The 20,513-nt window shown below is 39.9% G+C and overlaps 1 protein-coding gene across 2 annotated transcripts in view; it reads right to left on the bottom strand.

Annotated features, from left to right (window-relative positions):
* LOC134205845 (vesicle-associated membrane protein/synaptobrevin-binding protein) overlaps positions 1 to 20,513 on the bottom strand; it is a 64,121-nt gene that overhangs the window by 14,435 nt on the left and 29,173 nt on the right. For both annotated transcript variants that reach the window (XM_062681470.1, XM_062681472.1), the window contains exons 2-4: positions 10,735 to 10,887; positions 10,420 to 10,662; positions 10,207 to 10,361 (exon numbers count right to left, since the gene is read on the bottom strand). In XM_062681470.1, coding sequence (XP_062537454.1) covers positions 10,207 to 10,361; positions 10,420 to 10,662; positions 10,735 to 10,887 — 551 coding nt within the window. The remainder of the gene's footprint in view (positions 1 to 10,206; positions 10,362 to 10,419; positions 10,663 to 10,734; positions 10,888 to 20,513) is intronic.

Raw genomic sequence — 20,513 nt, 5'->3', positions numbered from 1 at the left:
CGCGATGCTCTCCTAGCCAGTTAGCTCGCGCATAAGGTTTTGATTATTGAGATTTGAGCATGATTTTACCAACACTGGTCGTAGGACGTCTTGGTCTTGGTAAGCTGTTTGCAAAATTCTGTGGCAATAAGGACATCGTGACTGAAGAATCGATCTTTCCCCATTGACCAGTGCACAAAGTCACGTGGGTCTCTCGTGATGGACAAAGTGAAAATCAAATCGACCATAAGAATTTTTTAAAGAAATAATTTTTCAAACCCTCTCAAATTAAAAAAAAATGTTCTGAAACGCCCCCACCCCCGAACAATTTTTTGGCTACGCCACTGTTTGTCTTTAACCCTTTCCTTCCCATGGTAGCTGTAGAGCTCCATCAAGTTTTGCACCTTCCAACATTCATCGATTTATTTCAACAGCAAAAAGCAGTATTTGACACAACTTTATGGTTTTATTAGACTGCAAGTATCATCAATTTTGAGTAAAAATAGTGAAACTATTCAAAACAATCAAGTAACTATTGATTTACAATCAGAAACTTTTTTTTCGTTTTTCTAATTTAAGCTATGCCAAATAACCTTTGTTCTACCATTTTTTTTCATAGATGATTCCTTCCTATTGAAATCTTTGAAAAAAGTCGTGGGAAAGAGAGGGTTAAGGCCATTTTAAGCCAGAAAATGTGTTCAGTAATAAGAACTTCCGTGTGTTCCTCTCACTACCATTGTTCACTAGTTCATGAAGAGTTAGTACGTATTTAAACCCCTAACTCGATTTTTTCAGCAGTCAGTTCAGCCTAGGACCGAGTACCGGTAGTTACTTCCGCTGCATACAGTTTAGCCTCAAACAAGAGGAATTCGAGTCTTTCAACTAACATTAATAAAGTTTTATTACTGAGACTGATGTTTTAATTGCCACAACTTTTTGCCCTAGCTAGAAAAATGGATTAAGCTAGGGCTCTGTTTGGTATATCTTACACAGTATCACACTACGTCATAGTGATCTACCGTGTTACGGGAATCTTCAAACTTAGATTAAGGAATAATAGCATTTAGTACGTGGTCCGCCGTGCGGCATAACTTAATCTTGCTGGTATCACATAACCGCTGGACGGATGCCATTTTTGGATGCTGCTTCTGATCCTATTGATTAGTTGCTTCGTGTCTTTGGCTTTCCAATCATCTTTGTATACAATGAAGCTCAGAGTAAACCAAAAATCTTTTAACAGTTTTCGAATCACTTTCACGCTTAAAATTGTCCACCGGATACTTTTCCCACAATCTTTGGTCGATTGAAAGAATGAGTGCGTGTTGGCTCTTGTTTCGAACGGCCGAACGATCGCGCGATTTGCCGAAATTTTGTGTTTTGCATTGCGCGGCCGGTAGTAAAGTTAATTAGTTCAGTGCGTGTTGGCTCTTGTTTCGGACGGCCGTACGATCGCGCGATTTGCCGAAATTTTGAGATTTGCATTGCGCGGCCGGTAATAAAGTTAATTAGTTCAGTGCGTGTTGGCTCTTGTTTCGGACGGCCGTACGATCGCGCGATTTGCCGAAATTTTGAGATTTGCATTGCGCGGCCGGTAGTAAAGTTAATTAGATCAGTGCGTGTTGGCTCTTGTTTCGAACGGCCGAACGATCGCGCGATTTGACGAAATTTTGTGTTTTGCATTGCGCGGCCGGTAGTAAAGTTAATTAGTTAGTTAATTGACCGTTCGTCAAAGTTTAGTTTTGCTTTGTGCGGGTGAGTAAATAAATCAGAAAGTGTTAGTTTGTTTCTTATCCGGTCGTGTTTCTCCAGTAAGCGGATCAGCCGGTCGTCGAAGTTTAGTTTTGCTTTGTGCGGAAGGCAAAACGATCGGCCGGTCGTCGTAATTTTGTTCTGCTTTGCGCGGGTGAGTGAATAAATCAGAAAGTGAAAGTTTCAGACAGCGAGAGTGTTATTTCCCATCCCATAGATCGCATCACTTACCGAAGTGAATCCAGATAAATTATCCTTTGTAACTAAAACGATATCCTATCCCAAGACAATCGTGGAGATGCAGAGGTGTTCTCGGTCTCTAGTAGCAACGAGAGTCGGACTAACAATCCTCCCCTTCCTATATGACCGTAAGGACGTGGCCGGCGCCGTTATTGACTTTAGATATTTGAGCTCCCGAAACGTGTACATTGAGAATGGGTAGCTAGTCCCAAGCCCCATTTATTGTGTTCTCTGTACAATTTCGCAAGTTCTAGTCAATCACGGAGTAGCAACTACGAATTGTGCGGTCATAATGCTCATGCTCATGCTCATGCTCAATCTTTGGTCGATTGAAAGAATTGAACAATGCGCTTTGCAATACTTCCTGCGTCGACGGCATGTTGTGAACAACTGAACAATTTATACTGGCCCAGGATACAAAAAGTCGTCAGATTCTATGGGGCACCCCCAGGATTTTGCCTTTGGGTATGAAATTCATTCTCTGAAAATTTCAGCCTGATCGGTTATTGCATAAGCTGGCGCAATTGATTTGAAGTTAATATGGGGGTTTCAGCCGAAATATATGGGAAAATACACCTCTGTTACTATTTCGTACAGGAAATTGGATGGCAAAGCCCGATTGAGCCCAGATTTGCAGGAAATGAAGTTAACATGCCCATGAACAATTCGACATAAAATTCTACTATGATTAAATAAACTTTAAATTAGTTTTTAGCTGAATTATTTGGAGTTTGGTTGAGCACTTTGAAATTCATTAATTGCCTTGAAAACAAGCGCATGTAATCGAAGGTAGCTGCGATATGTGTTGTGGCGCGCGTCCCGTTACTTATGTTTCAAAGCGCGCGAAATCACGCATCGCAGGCACCTTTGATTGCATGCGTATGTTTTCATGACAATTAATGAATTTCAAAGTGCTCAACCCAACTCCAAATAAATCAGCCAAAAACTCATTTAAAGTTTATTTAGTAATAGTAGAATTTTATGTCGAATTGTTCATGGGCATTTGTTAGCATTGTTAGCTTAATTTCCTGCAAATCTGGGCTCAATCGGGCCTCTCCATCGAGTTTCCTGTACGAAATAGTAACAGAGGTGTATTTTCCCATATATTTCGGCTAAAACCCCCATATTAACTTCAAATCAATTGCGCCAGGTTATGCATTAACCGATCATGCTGAAATTTTCAGAGAATGATTTTCTTACCCAAAGGCAAACTCCTGGGGGGTGCCCCGTAGAATACGATGACTTTTTTTTCTCCCCATACTAGGCTGGGACTCTCTACTGAACATATTGGAGTACCGTGAAGTACCCTAATTTCGCGCACTTAAGATCTGACAAAGTTAAAACGTTCATTAAAAAAACATGTAGTGGCCATTTGGAAACATTTGCTACTGCATCACGTAGTAGAAGGATTCTAGGTTCTCAAAAAAATGTTACTTGCAAATTTTGCTGCTATTCAAAAAAATTGGAGTATGAATCCGAGACAGTTGTATGCTCCTTATTTCGCGCAAGAAAATAGGATAGTTCCTAATTTCGCGCAAAAGTGTTCCTAACTTCGCTCATGTTTGGAATTGAATATCGTTATTGGTTTGATAAAATATAATCAATTAACCAATAGAAGCATGCATCCATTGTTCAAAATATGCAGATAACGGTATCAGACAGCCGTCAGTACCCATTCTTTAGTCGAAATGGTATGTGCCTATATTTCGACCCTGGAGCTTTGCTTAGATTTTACTTCATGCATTTTAGTTGACACAAGTCATAACTCCTAAAATATCGTTTGCTTCTGAAATATAAACCATATTTTAAGAAAAAAGGCATTGTATGAGCAATGTTTAGCTGGTGTAAAAAAAGGTTTTAATTTTCGAGACGTCATGAAAGGAAGTCTTAAATTCCGCTATCTCTTACATAGGACATCTTCAAATATGTGTTTTATTCAAGACATCTTCAATATTATATGCATTATCGAAAAAGCTGCTGTAGTTTTATCTTAAGTTTAGCATCATTTTAAACATCGCACATTTTAGCATCATTTTGCACATCGGATTTGATAGCTATTGCAGGCACTGATCTATAAGATTTTTCAAGTCAACATGTCGGTGGTTATCCGCCTGAAAATTAGATAAAAAGCGTATGGGAATGAACTTTTCGGGTTCTATTCAGTGTAAAACTGTCCTGTGAATTATATTGCTTTTGTTTCAATAGAATGTTACAAATGAAACTACGCAACAACAATAAACGAAATTAGGCACCATAATTACTCTCATATACCTAATTTCGTTCACAAAGCGAAAGTCTAAATAAACACAAAATACATAAAATTTTACACTTTTCAATTGTAATGACGAATAAACATATCCAACAGAGCATAATGGATACAAATATTTCCAAAAAGTAGCCAGTTTTGTACAGTAAAATCATTTGTTTACTTGGGTCATGTTCTTCGTCGCTGTGCTAAGCACAAGCAAATATGGCGGTCGATGGGAGGATCAAATTGAAATAATTTTATTTGGTGTACTAAACCAAGTTTGTTTTTCAATTTTTTTCGTGAAAAACATTCAACAACAATGATATTTTGTGATCCTCCAAATTTTTCAATTTTGACTGGTACCTAAAAATTGAAAAAAATAAATGATTTTATAATGCGCGAAGTTAGGGCGCGCGCGAAATTAGGGCACATCACGGTAAAAGTGTATGGGCAACAATTTAGTGAATATTAAGGATTCATTCACATAAGGTAATATTTCTCTGAAAGCATTAGTGTTCTCCTAGAAAAGTATTGAAGAATTGAAATTCCCGTTATTTAGTGGCCACTCGTTATTTGGCAGAAAAAGAGAAAACTGGCGAGTTCGATTCTCGGTCCGGTCCGGTCTGTTTTCGGGTTGGAAACTTTCTCGACACCCTGGGCATAGTGTATCCATTGCACTTGCCACACAAGATACATACTCATGCAATGGCGGGCATTGAAAAGCTTTCAATTAATAACTGCGGAAATGCTAATAGAATACTAAGTTGAACAGCTGGCCAAGTTCCAGTTGAAATGTAGAGCCATTGAAGAAGAAGAAGAAACAGTTCGAGATTTGAAACTAGTTTCTATTGACGGCTCTTCACGGAATATTAGAGTAAAATTTATAATTAATCGAGAATCGAGAAACAGTCAGGAAATGAAATATTATCCAGCAAAACACAACACACACAACAATTAAACGGTTCTTTATCTATACCATATCATGGTGGGTGCGATTGACCAAACCAGTACCGGGTAACAAACCGTGGGTTGCTTTGGCAGCCTTTTACTGTGGAGCACCTAAGCAACTTCAATTTGGCTGATGATATTGCTCTACTAGCGCAAAGGTGCTCTGATACGCAGAGTAAGCTGAACGACCTGACTGAACGCTCCTATACGTCGAGTCTTACCATGAACGTCAACAAGACCAAATCTTTGGATGTCAACACGTACCAACCCTCCAACTTTACGGAAACCTGGCAAGCAGTGGAGAAGGTGGAAAAATTTTAATATCTTGGCAGCCAGTTAGCATCGGACGGTGGAACCAAGATCAACATAGGAGCATGGACCAAAAAGGTTGGGGCTGCTTTTGCGAGTTCACGAGAGATCCAATCAGATTAGTCAAAGCACCAAATTTCGAATATTCAACTCTAACATGAAATCTGTGTTGTTATACGCCAGTAAGACTTGTTGTGTATCAGCAGACATCACGAAGAACCTGCAAGCATATTCACCAACTGATGATGTCTATGTTTTATAATTCGGGCCTGGTGACCTCACAACTGAATCTCGAATACTTTGCTCCGTCGACGATGGGCCCAGGTGCACCTGATTTTTTGTGGATTTTTTTGTGTGGTCAATGATAATATACACAAATAAACAAATGATTTGATAAATCCTAAAGCCAGAAAGAGCCAAATACAAACCGCAGCTATCCCAGTGTACATTGGTCATATGTATCTCCAGGGGTGCTTGGGACAGGACACATGAGCGAGTGTTAATAGCGAGTTAAATTAATACCCAGTGGCTGCAAACAACCAATGTGGTCAAAATACTGGATGTTATTTTCATCAATTCGATTAGACTGGGGTCCTCATTAGCCGTAAGGTGAGAAGCGCGGCTACAAAGCAAGTTCCCCACCTATCGTATGCTGAAGACCTGAAAATGTTCTTGCAAATCCAATCCATCGATGATTGCTATTTCCTTCAAGGTCAGTTAGAATCCTTTGCCAATTGGTGCAACGTCAACCGTATGATAGTCAATCCGGCAAAATGCTCGATGGTCACTTTTTCTCGGATTAAAAATCCCGTTAGATTCGACTACACGCTTTTGAATACCAGCATAGAACGTCTGAGTCATGTCAAAGACTTGGGGGCGTAATTTTGGATTCCCAGCTGACGTACAAAATGCATATCTCATACCTTGTAGGTAAGGCTTCCAAAACCCTGGGCTTCATCTTTAGGATGGGTAAAGAATTTTCTGACATTTACTGTCTAAAGTCTTTGTTTTGCTCACTGGTGCGGTCGATACTGGAGTATTGCTCCGCCGTTTGGAATCCCAATTATACGAACGGTGCCGAACGAATTGAGTCCGTGCAACGACGCTTCCTATGATTTGCTCTGGCTACCGTGGAGAGATCCATTACGCCTGCCAAGTTATGAAAGCCGCTGTCGGCTTATCGATCTGGAGCCGCTAAGAGAACGCCGTAACACCGCTCGAGCTGTACTTGTTGCAGACATTTTGCAAGGCCGAATAGATTGTAGTGACATTTTGGAACAGATTAATATTAACGTACAGCCGAGAACACTTCGCAATAACGCTATGTTAAGAATGCCATTTCGTCGGACTAACTACAGTATGAACGGTAGTATTGAAGGATTACAGCGTATATTCAACAGGGTTTCTACAATATTCGACTTCAACCTGCCTTGTCAGACGCTGCGTCGAAGATTCAAAGAATTTTTCACATCGCATTAGATAGCTGTTTTAGTGTTTGTGTCCATTTTCAAGTTTTTGACGATATGTATACTTATATTTTTTTTATTACCATCATTAGGACATAAGTAGTTTGTTGATGTACTGCCGCTACTCACATATCAGTCCCATTTCGGGTTTCGTCACTTTCGAGTTAACTCCGTGAATAGTATTCAACTTTTCCATACTTCCTCATAACATGATAAAAAATGAGACTTTGTTCGGGAGAAATGTGAAAAAATACCAAACTAACCTTGTCCCAATTTGAATGTACCCGCATACCAGTCCCATTAAGAATTTCCATAAGCTGATTGCTCAAAATTCGATTATTTTTTCATTGATCTGAATCGTTTTGCACGAGGTTTTACATTAACTCATTTAATGAAAAATTACTCTGCAAAATTTGAACCAAATAGCAAAATATTGGAATTTATTAGATTTTTTTAAAGTTTTGCATTGAAAATGCGTTCTGAAACTTCATCTGCTATTATCTCAGTATGCGAAAAACCAATATGGGACTGATATGAAAGTACCGGCAGAGTAGGCCTTAAATAAATAAATAAATAAATGCTGAGGGTGGCTGGGTTCGATTCCCGGTGCCGGTCTAGGCAATTTTCGGATTGGAAATTGTCTCGACTTCCCTTTAGCATTAGCATTAGCATTGTTACGGTGTAATTCGTAGATTGGACACTAGTGATACTCATGTTTTACTTTTGAGATCCTTATCTAGAATGCTATCAGAAATCAAGAAGGGGAGTGGTCCTTGATTCCAGTCTTAAACAAAAATAACAAAAGCATGAGGATTACTACTCCTGGCCACGCCCATCTTCGTCGTACTTACTTAACGAGAGGCCACCGACTTAGCGACACCCTCATAAATACCACGGAGTTGGATAATGAGGAAGGTATTCGTTGGGTCAGGATTTGCCTGTAGCTGGCAATGTAACCGTGGTAGATCTTATCCCGTAACACACCATGTAAAGGTGTCTACCCAGCATTATGGGTTTGGAAATTGTCTCGACTTCCCTGGGCATAAAAATATCATCGTGTTAGCCTCATGCTATACGAATGCAAAAATGGTAACTTGGCTTAGAAACCTCGCAGTTAATAACTGTGGAAGTGCTTAAGTGAACACTAAGCTGCGGGGCGGCTCTGTCCCAGTGTGGGGATGTAATGCCAATAAGAAGAAGAAGAAGAAGAAGATGACTGATGAGTTTGCTCAATAGATGTGGATGCTATCTCTTCGTACAGCGGGTAATAAGCTAAACACGTTCGGCACATCAAAACTGTGGTACCACCTTTCGTCTGCGTATATTATCTTTGTTTGGTTTTTACACGACGATGACAAGAGGAATGACTGTATGCGTTCCTATTATGTGGATGATACGGAAGAAATAGCCCAGCGACTTGACCCTAATTATTATGGCCCAAAAAGTCACAGCTTGGACACTAACAGGCACATCAAGAAGATCATTCCTGTTCCCTATTGAAAATCCTTTACAGGCGATACTCGCATATTAGTCCCACTTTGGCTTTGGCCACGTTTGAGTTAACTCCATGAATGACTCGAAAAAATTCTGAACCATCATTGTCCCATATATCGAATGTTCCCGTATACTAGTCCCATTAGGTAGGTAAATACATAAGCTATTAGCTCTAAGTATAATTATTTGTCCAATCTAGACCAACATTTGAAAAGGGCGTAACAGCCAAAATTTATTCCTTCTGATTCTTCGTCTACATATAAAGCTTTATATGTAGACGAAGAATCAGATGGAATAAATTTTGGCTGTTACGCCCTTTTCAAATGTTGGTCTAGCATTGATCTAAATCGTTTCACGGATGAGGAACAAAAAAAGTTTCTCATAGAAAATGCGTTTTGGAGCTTTATCGACTATTATTCCAGTACGAAAAACCAATATGGGACTGCCATAAAAGTACCGGCATTTATGAACTCGTTAGGCCAAACGGCATTATGCCATACGGGCTTCTCCATTTTTCACCTAGAATAAGTTTTTTGAACTCCAAACATGATACACTAGGAGCCACACAGCGAGATTACCTTATTGTCACTCGATATGAGGGTAATTTTGGTAGAGTATGGCATGGTAAGGTTTCCTGTTTAGCGCCCATGCACAGGCGGTGCTCATCATGTGTGAACCATTAAATGGGAGAATAGGTAATCACTGCCAGATTTAGAACGCGGGTAAGGAATCTCACGATAATCCAATGTTATGCGCCGATGTTGCCGAGTTACAGGACAAGAAGAATTTCTACAGTGAACTAAATGCCGTCGTGGATAAAGTTTCGAAAGGTGACATCAAGATCTACATGAGCGACTTCAATGCGAAGATCGGCTCCAACAATACTGAGCTGTGCGCAGAACTATGTGGCATTAACGACAAGGTGATTGGAGGACCGCTCTTTCTCCTCGAGCAGTACACGTGGTCACGTGGGTCTCTCGTGATGGACAAACTGAAAATCAAATCGACCAAATCTGCATCAGCCGAAAATGGAGACGGAGCCTTCTTGATGTCTGGAATAAAGCGCAGCGCTGACATCGTATCTAACCATCACCTTCGATTACGCATTGCTTTGATTCAGCGGCGGGAGCACAGACATAGGAGCAATAAATCAAGAATGCTAGGGCTGCTTTTGCGAGTTTACGAAATGTATGGAGAACCAATCACATTAGTCAACACACCAAATTTCGAATAGGTAAATATTCAACTCAAACGTAAAATCTGTGTTGTTATACCCCAGTGAGACTTGTGTATCAACAGAGATTACGTAGAAACTACAAGTATTTATCAACCGATGTCTACGTTTAATAATTCGGGCCTGGTGGTCTCACCATTGGATCTCGAATGCTGAGCTTCATCGACGATGCCATCAAAAACCGATATTGAAAGAAATTCTAGAACGTAAATAAAGGTGGGTCGGCCAAACATTACGACAGAGCGCATACGAAATCTGCAAGCAAGCGCTGGATTGGAATCCAGCAGGACATCGCAGCACCGGCAGACCCAGGAGCTCGTGGTGACGTAGCCTCAACAAGGAAATGAAATACAACTATAAAACGTGTAATAAATTTGATCGAAAATTAAGCATTCTAACATGAACCTACAATAGGGCAACATGGTTCAGCACATACTGGAAGCCATTATTTAAAACATATTTTCTATGTGACTTCCACAAAACCTCATACTATCCGCGAAGTCGAGAGAATATCTCACTCGATCTTATTTTTAACTTACCTTCAACAAAAGATTTTCGTGACGTAGTGAACATTCAGATTCCCGCAGTTTCTTTACTTCCAGGATCAACGCATCACTGTCTTCTTCGTTGCTAGCGCTGCTGACATGTTGCGAATCTACCACCTGAGTTCCCGATTCATTCTTGTTCGGCGTAGCTAAAAAACACACAGCTCAAACCATTGACCCCGTAAAACAACCGTTGGTAATACTGACCGTTAGCAGACTGAGTGGTGGTGGTACTAGTGGCCGTAATCGCTGCTCCGCCCAGTGCCGTTTGGTTGGTATCGGCCGGTAATTCGAACACGCACCGCAGTTTGGAATCCATCAGATCGTCAGGACTGACATCCTTCCATAGCTGCTCAATGCTGACCTCGCTATCGGGCATTATCATCGACTGTACCATAAACTTGTGTTTGTTCTTTTCCGCCGCATCGAAAATGAACGGTTGAAGGATAACTGGAGAAGAACACAAAAAAAATGGTGAAGACTTCTTTCTTCGCGTTCTTTTTTTACTTGGTTAGTGCTTACTTGCAATTTCGATCGTGGTCCTCGGCTCCAGCGTTCCGCAGTTTGGACGAACGCAGTACTTTTTGGGAGCGGTCGTTTTGATTTTGAACAGGATTACATGTTCCGTCGGGTTCGTTAATCGCATATAGGATGAGACGGCTGTGCAGAATGGACCTGGAAAAATGCAGAAATGATAAGCATTAGATTGTGTATAAAACATGTAACAGTAAAACCGTAAAACAATGTCCATTAGATAAACAATGCGACTGGAAAATGTGGACCTAAAGTATTGAAAATATATTTCTTTCTAAGATATGTAGATCCAAGATTTTATAGAAGATCAAATTACGAATACCGGAGGAAATTTGAAAGAATCCTTCACATCCAGTTTACTGCGAATCATATTCGGCCCTACTCGTGCTAAGAAGTCATCAATTACGGGCATCGGGTGTCTTTCTCTCAGAACCGCTTCATTCAACCTTCTCTGATCTAGGCAAGTTCTGGGCTCACCATTTGCCTTTCCAACAACCACTAACGGAGAAACCCAACGCACCGGCTTCTTCTTTTCTTCAATTATATCCCTAGCTCTTCTCTTCTTATTGGTTGAAAAACTGGCTTGGCATTTGGATCCAAATGGATGTGTACGGATACTCCGGTTATCATGGAAAATGGTTCCACACTCTGTGCTACCTGATCTATATCTACTCCCACTTTCAATATTCCCATCGTTTGGATGTAGCGTCACCCAAAAGAGATCGTTGACATCCTTTGTTTACAAAGAACTCCGCCTTCACGGATTTTGCTCCAACGCTCACGATAGCTTCAAATGTTCCCAGCGCCGTAAGTGGGATATTATTGGCGTAGCTCTTCAGCATCCGATCACTCCCTTTTTTACAGCTAATCACTTCGATTCCAGCAGATTTCAGCTTTTCTTAGGCCTCGTCAGTTATCAGGTTGGCCACCGCTCCACCAACATCTTATGCGTAATAAGTTTTCGCTGGAATGATTGCCGATGTTGTCGGGTATCAGTAAAAGATATTTTAGTTAAAATATCTTTTGTATCAGTTGATGTATGGATAAAAAATCCACATTTGAAGCACTTCATCTATGGAGTCTTGATCTTGGTTTGAAACTCCACCTTTGGTTTACTTGGCTGATATCGTCGTTTCGCTTAAATGTTATTGGATCCGAAATCTTTTAACTGCTTCTGAACTCCCCCTAGCGATTTTCCGATTTCCTCAATTTCTTCCACTGAACGATCTTTCTGCACGATTTGCTTCCGCAACTCATCAGATGTAGCCTTCCACTATGGTATCCGTCAGAATTTTACGAACGCTAGGTTCGTACTTGTCAACTCTGCATACACTCTAACTATCATCTACTCTTTGACTGAGTAAAATTGTATTGCCGTTCTTTTTTTCCTACGGATATTTTACTCAATTTCCGTCAAAAGTAGGATTACTCATAGTTTTGATTTGTCCTGCCTTTGACGGAAATAGAGTAAAATTTCCGTGGGATAGAAAGAGAGAGAAATACAATTTTACTCAGTCACTGAGTAGGTGAAAGTTAGCGTTCATTGTCTTACTCTGATCACGAATTCGGCAAACCTTTCGCCTCCTTGCTGTTTCATTCGCCGCAAATTACATATGGCGCTCCAAGACATCTTGCCGGCCAGGTTGGAAAAACTCGTCAAAAGCTTGAATCGATACATTATAATACCGTGATGTGCCCTAATTTCGCGCATTATGAATTTTTTTTTTCAATTTTTAAGTACCAGCCAAAATTGAAAAATCGGAAGGATTACAAAATATTATTGTTGTTGAATGATTTTCACGAAAGAATTTGAAAAACGAACTTGATTTAGTACACTAAATAAAATTATTTCAATTTGGTCCTCCCATTGGCCGCCATATTTGCTTGTGCTTAGCACAAAGACGAAGAAGATGACCTAAATAAACAAATGATTTTACTGTACAAAAGTGGCCACTTATTGAAAATATTTATATTCATTATGCTCTGTTGGATATGTTTATTCGTCATTACTATTGAAAAGTGTAAAATTTGGTTTACTTTGTATTTATTTAGACTTTCGCTTTTGCGCGAAATTAGGCATATGAAGGTAATTCCGGTGCCTAATTTCGTTTATAGTTGTTACGTAGTATCATTTGCAGCATTCTAACGAAACAAAAGAAACCTCGCAGTTAATAACTGTGGAAGTGCTTAATGAACACTAAGCTCTAAGGCGTCTCTTTCCCAGTGTGGGGATGTAATGCCAATAAGAAGAAAACTAAACAAAAGCAATATGATGCACAGGAGTCGACAGTTTTACCACAGACGTAACACTAGAGAAATTACCATCGACCATCACTTCAACGATCAATTTGAATTTGATTGATTGCGCGTTTCACAACTAGAGGTGCTAGCTTCGTAATCCTTCGTGTTTGACCTTTCACTCCAGCGCCTTCTAGTGACAATGTCTTACGAAACATTGTTTCGTGTAACATGCTCGTAAGATGGTGGTAGAGAAGTTGGGCTATGGATTTTTCAGAAAAATGTTCAAGCTGTTACGTCTATTTGTCTGTGGTTTTACACTGAATAGAGCCCGAAGCGTTTGCTTTTTCATCTAATTTTCTGGCGGATAACCACCGAAATCGACTTATGTGGACTTAAAAATCTTATAGGTTAGTGCCTGTAATAGCTTTCAAATCCGATGTGAAAAATGATACTAATCTTAAGTCACGGATAGAATTTTGTCTGTGATAAAACTATAGCAGCTTTTTTGATAATGTATATCATATTGAAGAAGTCTTATGTAAAACACACATTTGAAGATGTCCTATGTGAAAGATAGCGGAATGAAAGTCTTATACATGATGTCTCGAAAGTTAAAAAAATAATACATCAGCCAACCTTTTTTTCCTAACATGTGGTTCATATTACAGAAGGAAACGATATATTAGGAATTATGACTTGTGTGAACTAAAAGTGATAATGCAAAATCTAAGCAAAGTTCTAGGGTCGAAATATAGAGGCATACCATTCCGACTAAATAATGGGTACTGATGGATGTCTGATACCGTTATCTGTATATTTTGAACAATGGATGAATGCTTTATTGGTCAATTGATTATATTTCATCATACCAACAACGACATTCAATTTCAAACATGAGCGAAATTAGGACCATTTTCGCGCCAAATTGGGAACCTTCCTATTTTTATGCGCGAAATAAGGAACATACAATGATCTTAGATTAATACCACTAGTTTTTTTTATATAGCAGCAAAATTTGCAAGTAATATTTTTTTGAGAACCCAGTATCATTATAATACGGGATGCGATAGCAAATGTTCCCAAATAGGCACTACATGTTTTTCTATGAAAGTTTCATCTTTGTCAGACCTTAAGTGCGCGATATTAGGGTACTTCACAGTATCTCGAGCAACATATGATTAAGGCCGAAAAGCCAACAATGCTGAACCGAGAAAAACGAGGTTCAAGGTTTTCTATGACTAATTTAATTAATTGATTGAAGTAGAAACTCATTTCATTGCCAAAAATATGTCATACGTCTATGTCTATACTTTAATGGTTATATTATAACAGCAAATGTAGAATAATTGAAAAACCATTCGAAATCGACAAAATTTCGGCTAAAACAAAAATCGCGTCGTTTACTTGCATTACTGGTAACACGTCTGGTTTTAAGCCGTTTGCTCAAAGCTAGTAATATCATCGGGTTCGTTTAGATATGTTAGCCAGAGCAGTTCTGCTATGCTGTATATTGAAAACCTAGTAAGAATATACATTTTAAAATAACCTGAAGCTAATAAAAAGTGAACTTTAAGTCGTTCACACCAGCAACACTACGCATGGTAGGTGGCGTCAAACAAAAACTTAAAACCCATAATGGTGCAAATGGTGCATGAGACGTTTACTCAAAATAGCAATAAATGTATTTCTTATGAGATATCAAAACGGAGTTTTACCTAGCATAAAGAATAATTTACAAAGCAATCGTTTATGCTAAAAATCAAAAATCATGGTTTTGGTTTATAAGCCGTAATCATTATTATTATGATTATCTTTATTAGTGAGGTTTTCGGCCTTGGGCCGGTTCACCTCGCAGCCGTAATCATATGTTACGCAAGATATGCTCGTTCAAGACATACTACAGCAAACCTTTTGCTGTTTGGAAGTGACTGGAACAGTGCCTGCAATTGCGGACCACCTGCAAGAGTTTTGCTCGCTTACGTTTCTGGTCGTTAATGTCCTCCGTTCCGAAATAATATTCTAACAATCGCTTCCATATCTGCATTCCTTATGCAATTTGTTTTCATCTATATCATTGTATCTGAAAGGTGGTATGGCACGTGACAGATCCATCTGAAAATAAAGTATCCCATGTAAAACTACCACCCCATTGTATTTACATCTAAAAAAACACAAGAACAGTATTTATTAGGCAAGTTCCAATATAGGAGACATACATAAGTGATTGATAAATGAATAATGTACTGTGCCGTCAGTAAGAATAACCTCTATTTGCGTTCCTGTTGTTGCATTACAATCGTTAAGGATCATTGCTAATTTCCTCCAAACGGTTACGATTTGCCACTCGGGTTTTTGTTTCGCCACTCCCTTTCCAATTCCCAAATAGCCAGGTTTGCAGTTGCAGCAAACACTATTCTTATCTGATGAACTCTTTTCATACTCTGGGCTCTCTTGAGCCGAATGCGACAATTTGAAGTCCATATCAACATTGGCTTCACAGGCATCATCCACGATTTCCATAAGAAAGTCTGTTAGCGTCCGCAATGTTTCCCGATCCGGCAACTTAGCGACCAAAGATTTTTTGAGCAGTGGATTTACGAGGTGTTGCGGTAGGTCGGCGGTCTCCAGATGGTTGCAGAGTTGCTCCACCGTGTTTCCGAAAGGGACCAAGCTCCGGAGGTTGTCCGACTTAAGGGGACTCCAGTCTGTTGACCTTATCCAGAAGACTCTCAAGGAGTTGCTCCGGGCGACCGAAGTGCCGACGCAGCTTCTCGATAACCCTCGGGATTGACTCCGGCAGTAGTAGCTGGCCAGATACCAACTCGAGGGCATCACCTTCGAGTGCTTCCTGCAGCCTCATCAGGTTCTCGTGGTTCATGTAACCACAGGCGTCGTTGGATGCTTTATAGGCCGCGTAGAACAATGGCAACTGCGCTGGTTATCCCGAGGACTTCGGAAGTTTCAGTGGCGTCGCGTAACCTCACTTTTTACCTGTGCACTGATACAAAAAATGAAAATTTGGATATTTCTACAGCCCAAATGGAAAATAAAATTATCAGAGTCGTTTAAACTAATCGAAATCTAGTTATTCTATACATTTTCGTACGAAAATTCTTTAAATTTAAGTCCAGTGCACAGGTAGATTGAGGTTAGGGAAACGCCCCTGGGAAGTTTATACGTCAGTTCATTTCTTGCGGCCAACTGGGCCTTTGTAGGTCGAGCCTGCTGTAGCCCCAGCCCGTCTTGGCTTTCTTTTACCACCTGCTTCCTGATCTCCCGCGAATCCGTTTCTTCTTCCTTATCGGCCTCCCCGTCCTCCTCTTTGATGTCCTCGTTGACGATGACGGGTCAACTTCCACACATTTGGTTGGTTTTTCTTGAACTTCCCACTCGTGAATCGACAGCAACATATTTCGACGACTGCTTGGGTACCCTGGAAGTTGATCCTCTTCTTCTTCGGCACACATTCGAAGCTCCATTTCCGCCTTCTTCCGCTCCAGTGCACGCTGCATCTCCTTCTCTTTTCTCCGCAGTTGCATTTCCACCTCCAGCTTCTCCATCTGCCGCCTTTGCCGATCCTCCAGCGCACGCACCTTTGCTTCCACACTAGAAGCGACCAGATAGGCATTAGTGCTGGATTTGTCAGATTCATCGGCTTCCTTCTGACTAAGGGTCTGATGCTTCTTGACGGTCTGCTTCCTCTGGGACTCCTTGGTCATTTCCTGACAGGCTTCGCTTGGGCAGAACCACCTTTTCGGCAAATTACGCTCGACGATGCCAACACAACGAGAATGGAACCATTCCGAACAACAGTCACACCCTACCATTTCTTCATCCTGCGTTAAAGGACCACAGATGCTGCACGAAGTTTCCGTGTAATCCAAGCTGGTTTGCTCAACACGAACTGAATCCAAAGCCATTTTGTGGCAGGTCCGATTTCTTAATTGGACACTTGGTTTGTGTCACTTCTTTTTAAAAATGTTCCGAAGGGAATTACAATTTATATAGCAGTCAATTAATTTTCGACAACGCTTAAACTATAATATATTTCCAATCAATAACAATTTCCTTGAACTAATTATCATTCTTTTATTTACAAGAATTGGTTTTCTTCTGTCCGCTAACTTTATAGATTTCTTTTTCGTATCAATTGCCAATCACTTGAGCCACTACCCTAGTTTTCGGTCAGCAGATTAAGTCATCAAATGCTATTCGAATATGCGATCAATTACATATCTAATTCAACCGTTACTCAGTGACTACTTACAATTTTTTTCCTAAACAGACGAATCAACTATGTTGCATCCGTAATAATTCAACTTGGAATCTTCAGTACTTCGCGGCTACAAAGCAAGACTATGCTGAGGGTTCCTGGGTTGGGTTCCAGGTGCCGGTCTAGGCAATTTTCGGTTTGGAAATTCTTTCCTGGGCATAGGAGTATTATCGTGTTTGCATCATTTTATACGAATGCAGGGATGGTAACTTGGTCTACAAACTTCGTAATTAATAACTGTGGAAGGGAAGTGCTTAATGAACACTAAGCTGCGAGGCGGCAATGTCCCAGTGGGGGATGTAGAAGAAGAAGAAGACGAATAGTACTTGATTATTCGAATCAATTTGGCTATTTGTAAAAAAGCGTTTATCTCTCCATTTCCCTCGTTAATTGTTATAGAAACTGATCATCACTTATTTATGACCTTCAACGACTTCATAACAAACGTATGGTATACAAAACATGGAATTCTCCGTCCATGATGGATATATCAAACTATGCAAATGTTGTCAATCTCGGCGAAACTGAACCACAAAACAGTTCCACCTTTGGCAAGTGACAACGCCCGATTCCCAGCGGAATATTGATAGTTCGAAGGCCAAATTCAATTCACTTAATTCGATATAGATTGGTAGCTATATCATCTTTATCAACGGCGCTGTCAGTGAGGTGCTTCAATCCTTTCCCTCTCGGCAGCCATCGTTCTGCTCCACAACGAATATAGGTACCACTATTAAATATTGGAGAAAAGTTCGATACAGCGCGCGATTTTTATTTCTCCCTTTTCTCTTGTTTGGATCGTCATCGTTACAATCGAGATTCGCGGGCCATTGTTCTGATAGGAGAAGGCAAGAGGCGCCAAACCACTTTCTTTCCATTCTTTATCAAACCAAATACACTTGCTAGCGACAACTTCATATCGGTGGTAACCGCTGATATGGGATTATGTAAAACCAAGCGATAAAGCAGCCGGTAGTATATATGACGTACATTGTCTTACAATTTTTTTGGTGGCCTCGTGGGAGATTTAAGGCATATAAAATGTATATCATTTTGAATGGTGAAATATTTTCCATTCCATAATGTGTAACACTAATAAAAGTTTTAAGTAACCATAAATAAATAACAAAAAATCGGACTCTCTCAAGTGCAATTTATGTGGAACATCTTTTGCATTATTGCATTGCAGCACTTTCTGATTTTTTTCGATTTTGATGCTATTTTTTTCAATTGACTCATGGCTGATCCGGTCAATCTTCAATAGCCAACAACGAGACTGGATTCTGCGTTTGCAACTTGTTGCAAGCAAATCGGATTAAGCTAAGTACCCAAAAGCGTGTGTCCCCATACATACAGACATCCACCTCAATTCGTCGAGCGGAGGCGACTGGTATACAACATTATGGGTCTCCGAAGCTTCTATCAAAAGTTCTGTTTTGGAGCTGTCATATAGTCTTTCCGTATACTTAGTACACGAGGAAGGCAAAAAGAAGCTTTTTAATTCAAGGCCTCAATTGGATATTCTACAACTAACAATGTAAAGCTATCAATGTCTGATTCAAATAACATTGGACATTCCGATAACTGATAAAGGTCACGTTCATACGTTCTTTTACGTTTATTCATTTTTATGGGCTCACACTCTTCGTTTACTGGAACAAATCTTCGATAAGAAGTGCAAATAAGCTCCTCACGGATTTGATTTCAGGATGGGCCATTTAAACAAATGGTCGCGGTCGGGGTTCAGTGAAACCGGAATTGAATTCATATAAATTCATTCAAACGTTTATTGTTAGATGTCCTTAACTATAGGATGGAATAATATTCGATACGATTTGTGATCGGTTGGATCTGCAAGAAAATGGGTAATTTTTATTGGCGCCTGGTGCGATTTGGCAGAACCCAATCAAAGGGCGTTGTTTGATTTTTTTGTTCAAGCCAAAAACTACGAAATAACCACACGAGTTTCAAAACATGGTGTTTAAAAGCAAAAATATGAAAAACTAGTTTATGCAGCCACACGGGTGTCGCTTTTTATGCGGATAGATTATATCAATTTCTCGGTCTTTTTAATTTCCACAACTTTTCTAACAGCACTTGATTTTAATCCAATTTGTTGGCAGAGTCAACTCGACGTTTTATCACATCCAAAGACTATAAACAACCAAAACCAAACCATACAAGAAGCGACAATAGTGTTTTCTGTACGACAGTATCACTGTATAATCCGCGAAAAAAACGTTACTTTAAAAAGGCTCCAAATGCCGGGGTGCTGATAGTACATTTTAACTAGTTCTACACAGCTGTACGAATACGCATTATGAATGTTTATCGGATGCCTGTTTTCCAGGCTTTTAGATGGATATGACTCACACCTGCCTCCAATAATCCGAAACTTTATTAGGAACTGATTGAACAGACCCAATAAATGCTTTGTGAAACTGAGAGATATTTTTTCAAGCGAATTGAACCTGATTTTGTCCATCCCTTGAGCAGAATTGTTATATGAGAGAAGATCGAGTGAGAATTCAGCTATCAAAAATGGCCGATCCATATCACCTTGCTATCAGCTGGTGTATCTTGAAGCTTTCACTCAACTGAAATGGAATCTGGACAAACTTTATTGACGATATGCAATATCCACCGTGGTGAACTATCAGGGTCCTCACTGACTGACGACGTGTTCTACATTCTTCTTCATATGAACCTAACTGTCTTCATTAAGTTATCACTGAGCCATGGGAAAAAAGTTGAGAATCAATTCGGATATAAACTTCCCGAAGTAACCGTCTAAGACGAGCTAAGTAACGGTTGAATACATTCCACTAAAAAGAGCTTAAAATATTTTTCTTTCCCGAAGTACGCGTACCGACTGTTCACCACTAAATATTTGTTCCAGTCAGTTTGCTTTGGACATATGCGATGTTGATCAGAGAGGGCCGGCTGGTATATTCCATTGAAGATTGACCCTTCATTTTACAAAATTAAAGGCCGCTGTGTGTTATCTGTTTAGATGTAAACTAAATAAATAAATAATCATAATAAGGCCGCTGGGAAGGACGGAATCCCGGCCGAGCTTCGAAAAGTTGGGAGTGATTGGATGAACGACCCAAGTAACCATTAGCACTATATTACGCCAAACCGCCATATAGGGCCACTATACGGCTATTTCAAAACTTATAAGCATTAAAGTAGCACTATATGGCCGATTTGGCGGAATATAGTGCTTACTGGTTACTTGGGGATAACTTGG

Source organism: Armigeres subalbatus, chromosome 1 (assembly GCF_024139115.2).
Source record: "Armigeres subalbatus isolate Guangzhou_Male chromosome 1, GZ_Asu_2, whole genome shotgun sequence".
In the NCBI taxonomy this organism is placed as follows: domain Eukaryota; kingdom Metazoa; phylum Arthropoda; class Insecta; order Diptera; family Culicidae; genus Armigeres; species Armigeres subalbatus.
This window is presented reverse-complemented; position numbering and strand designations above follow the sequence as displayed.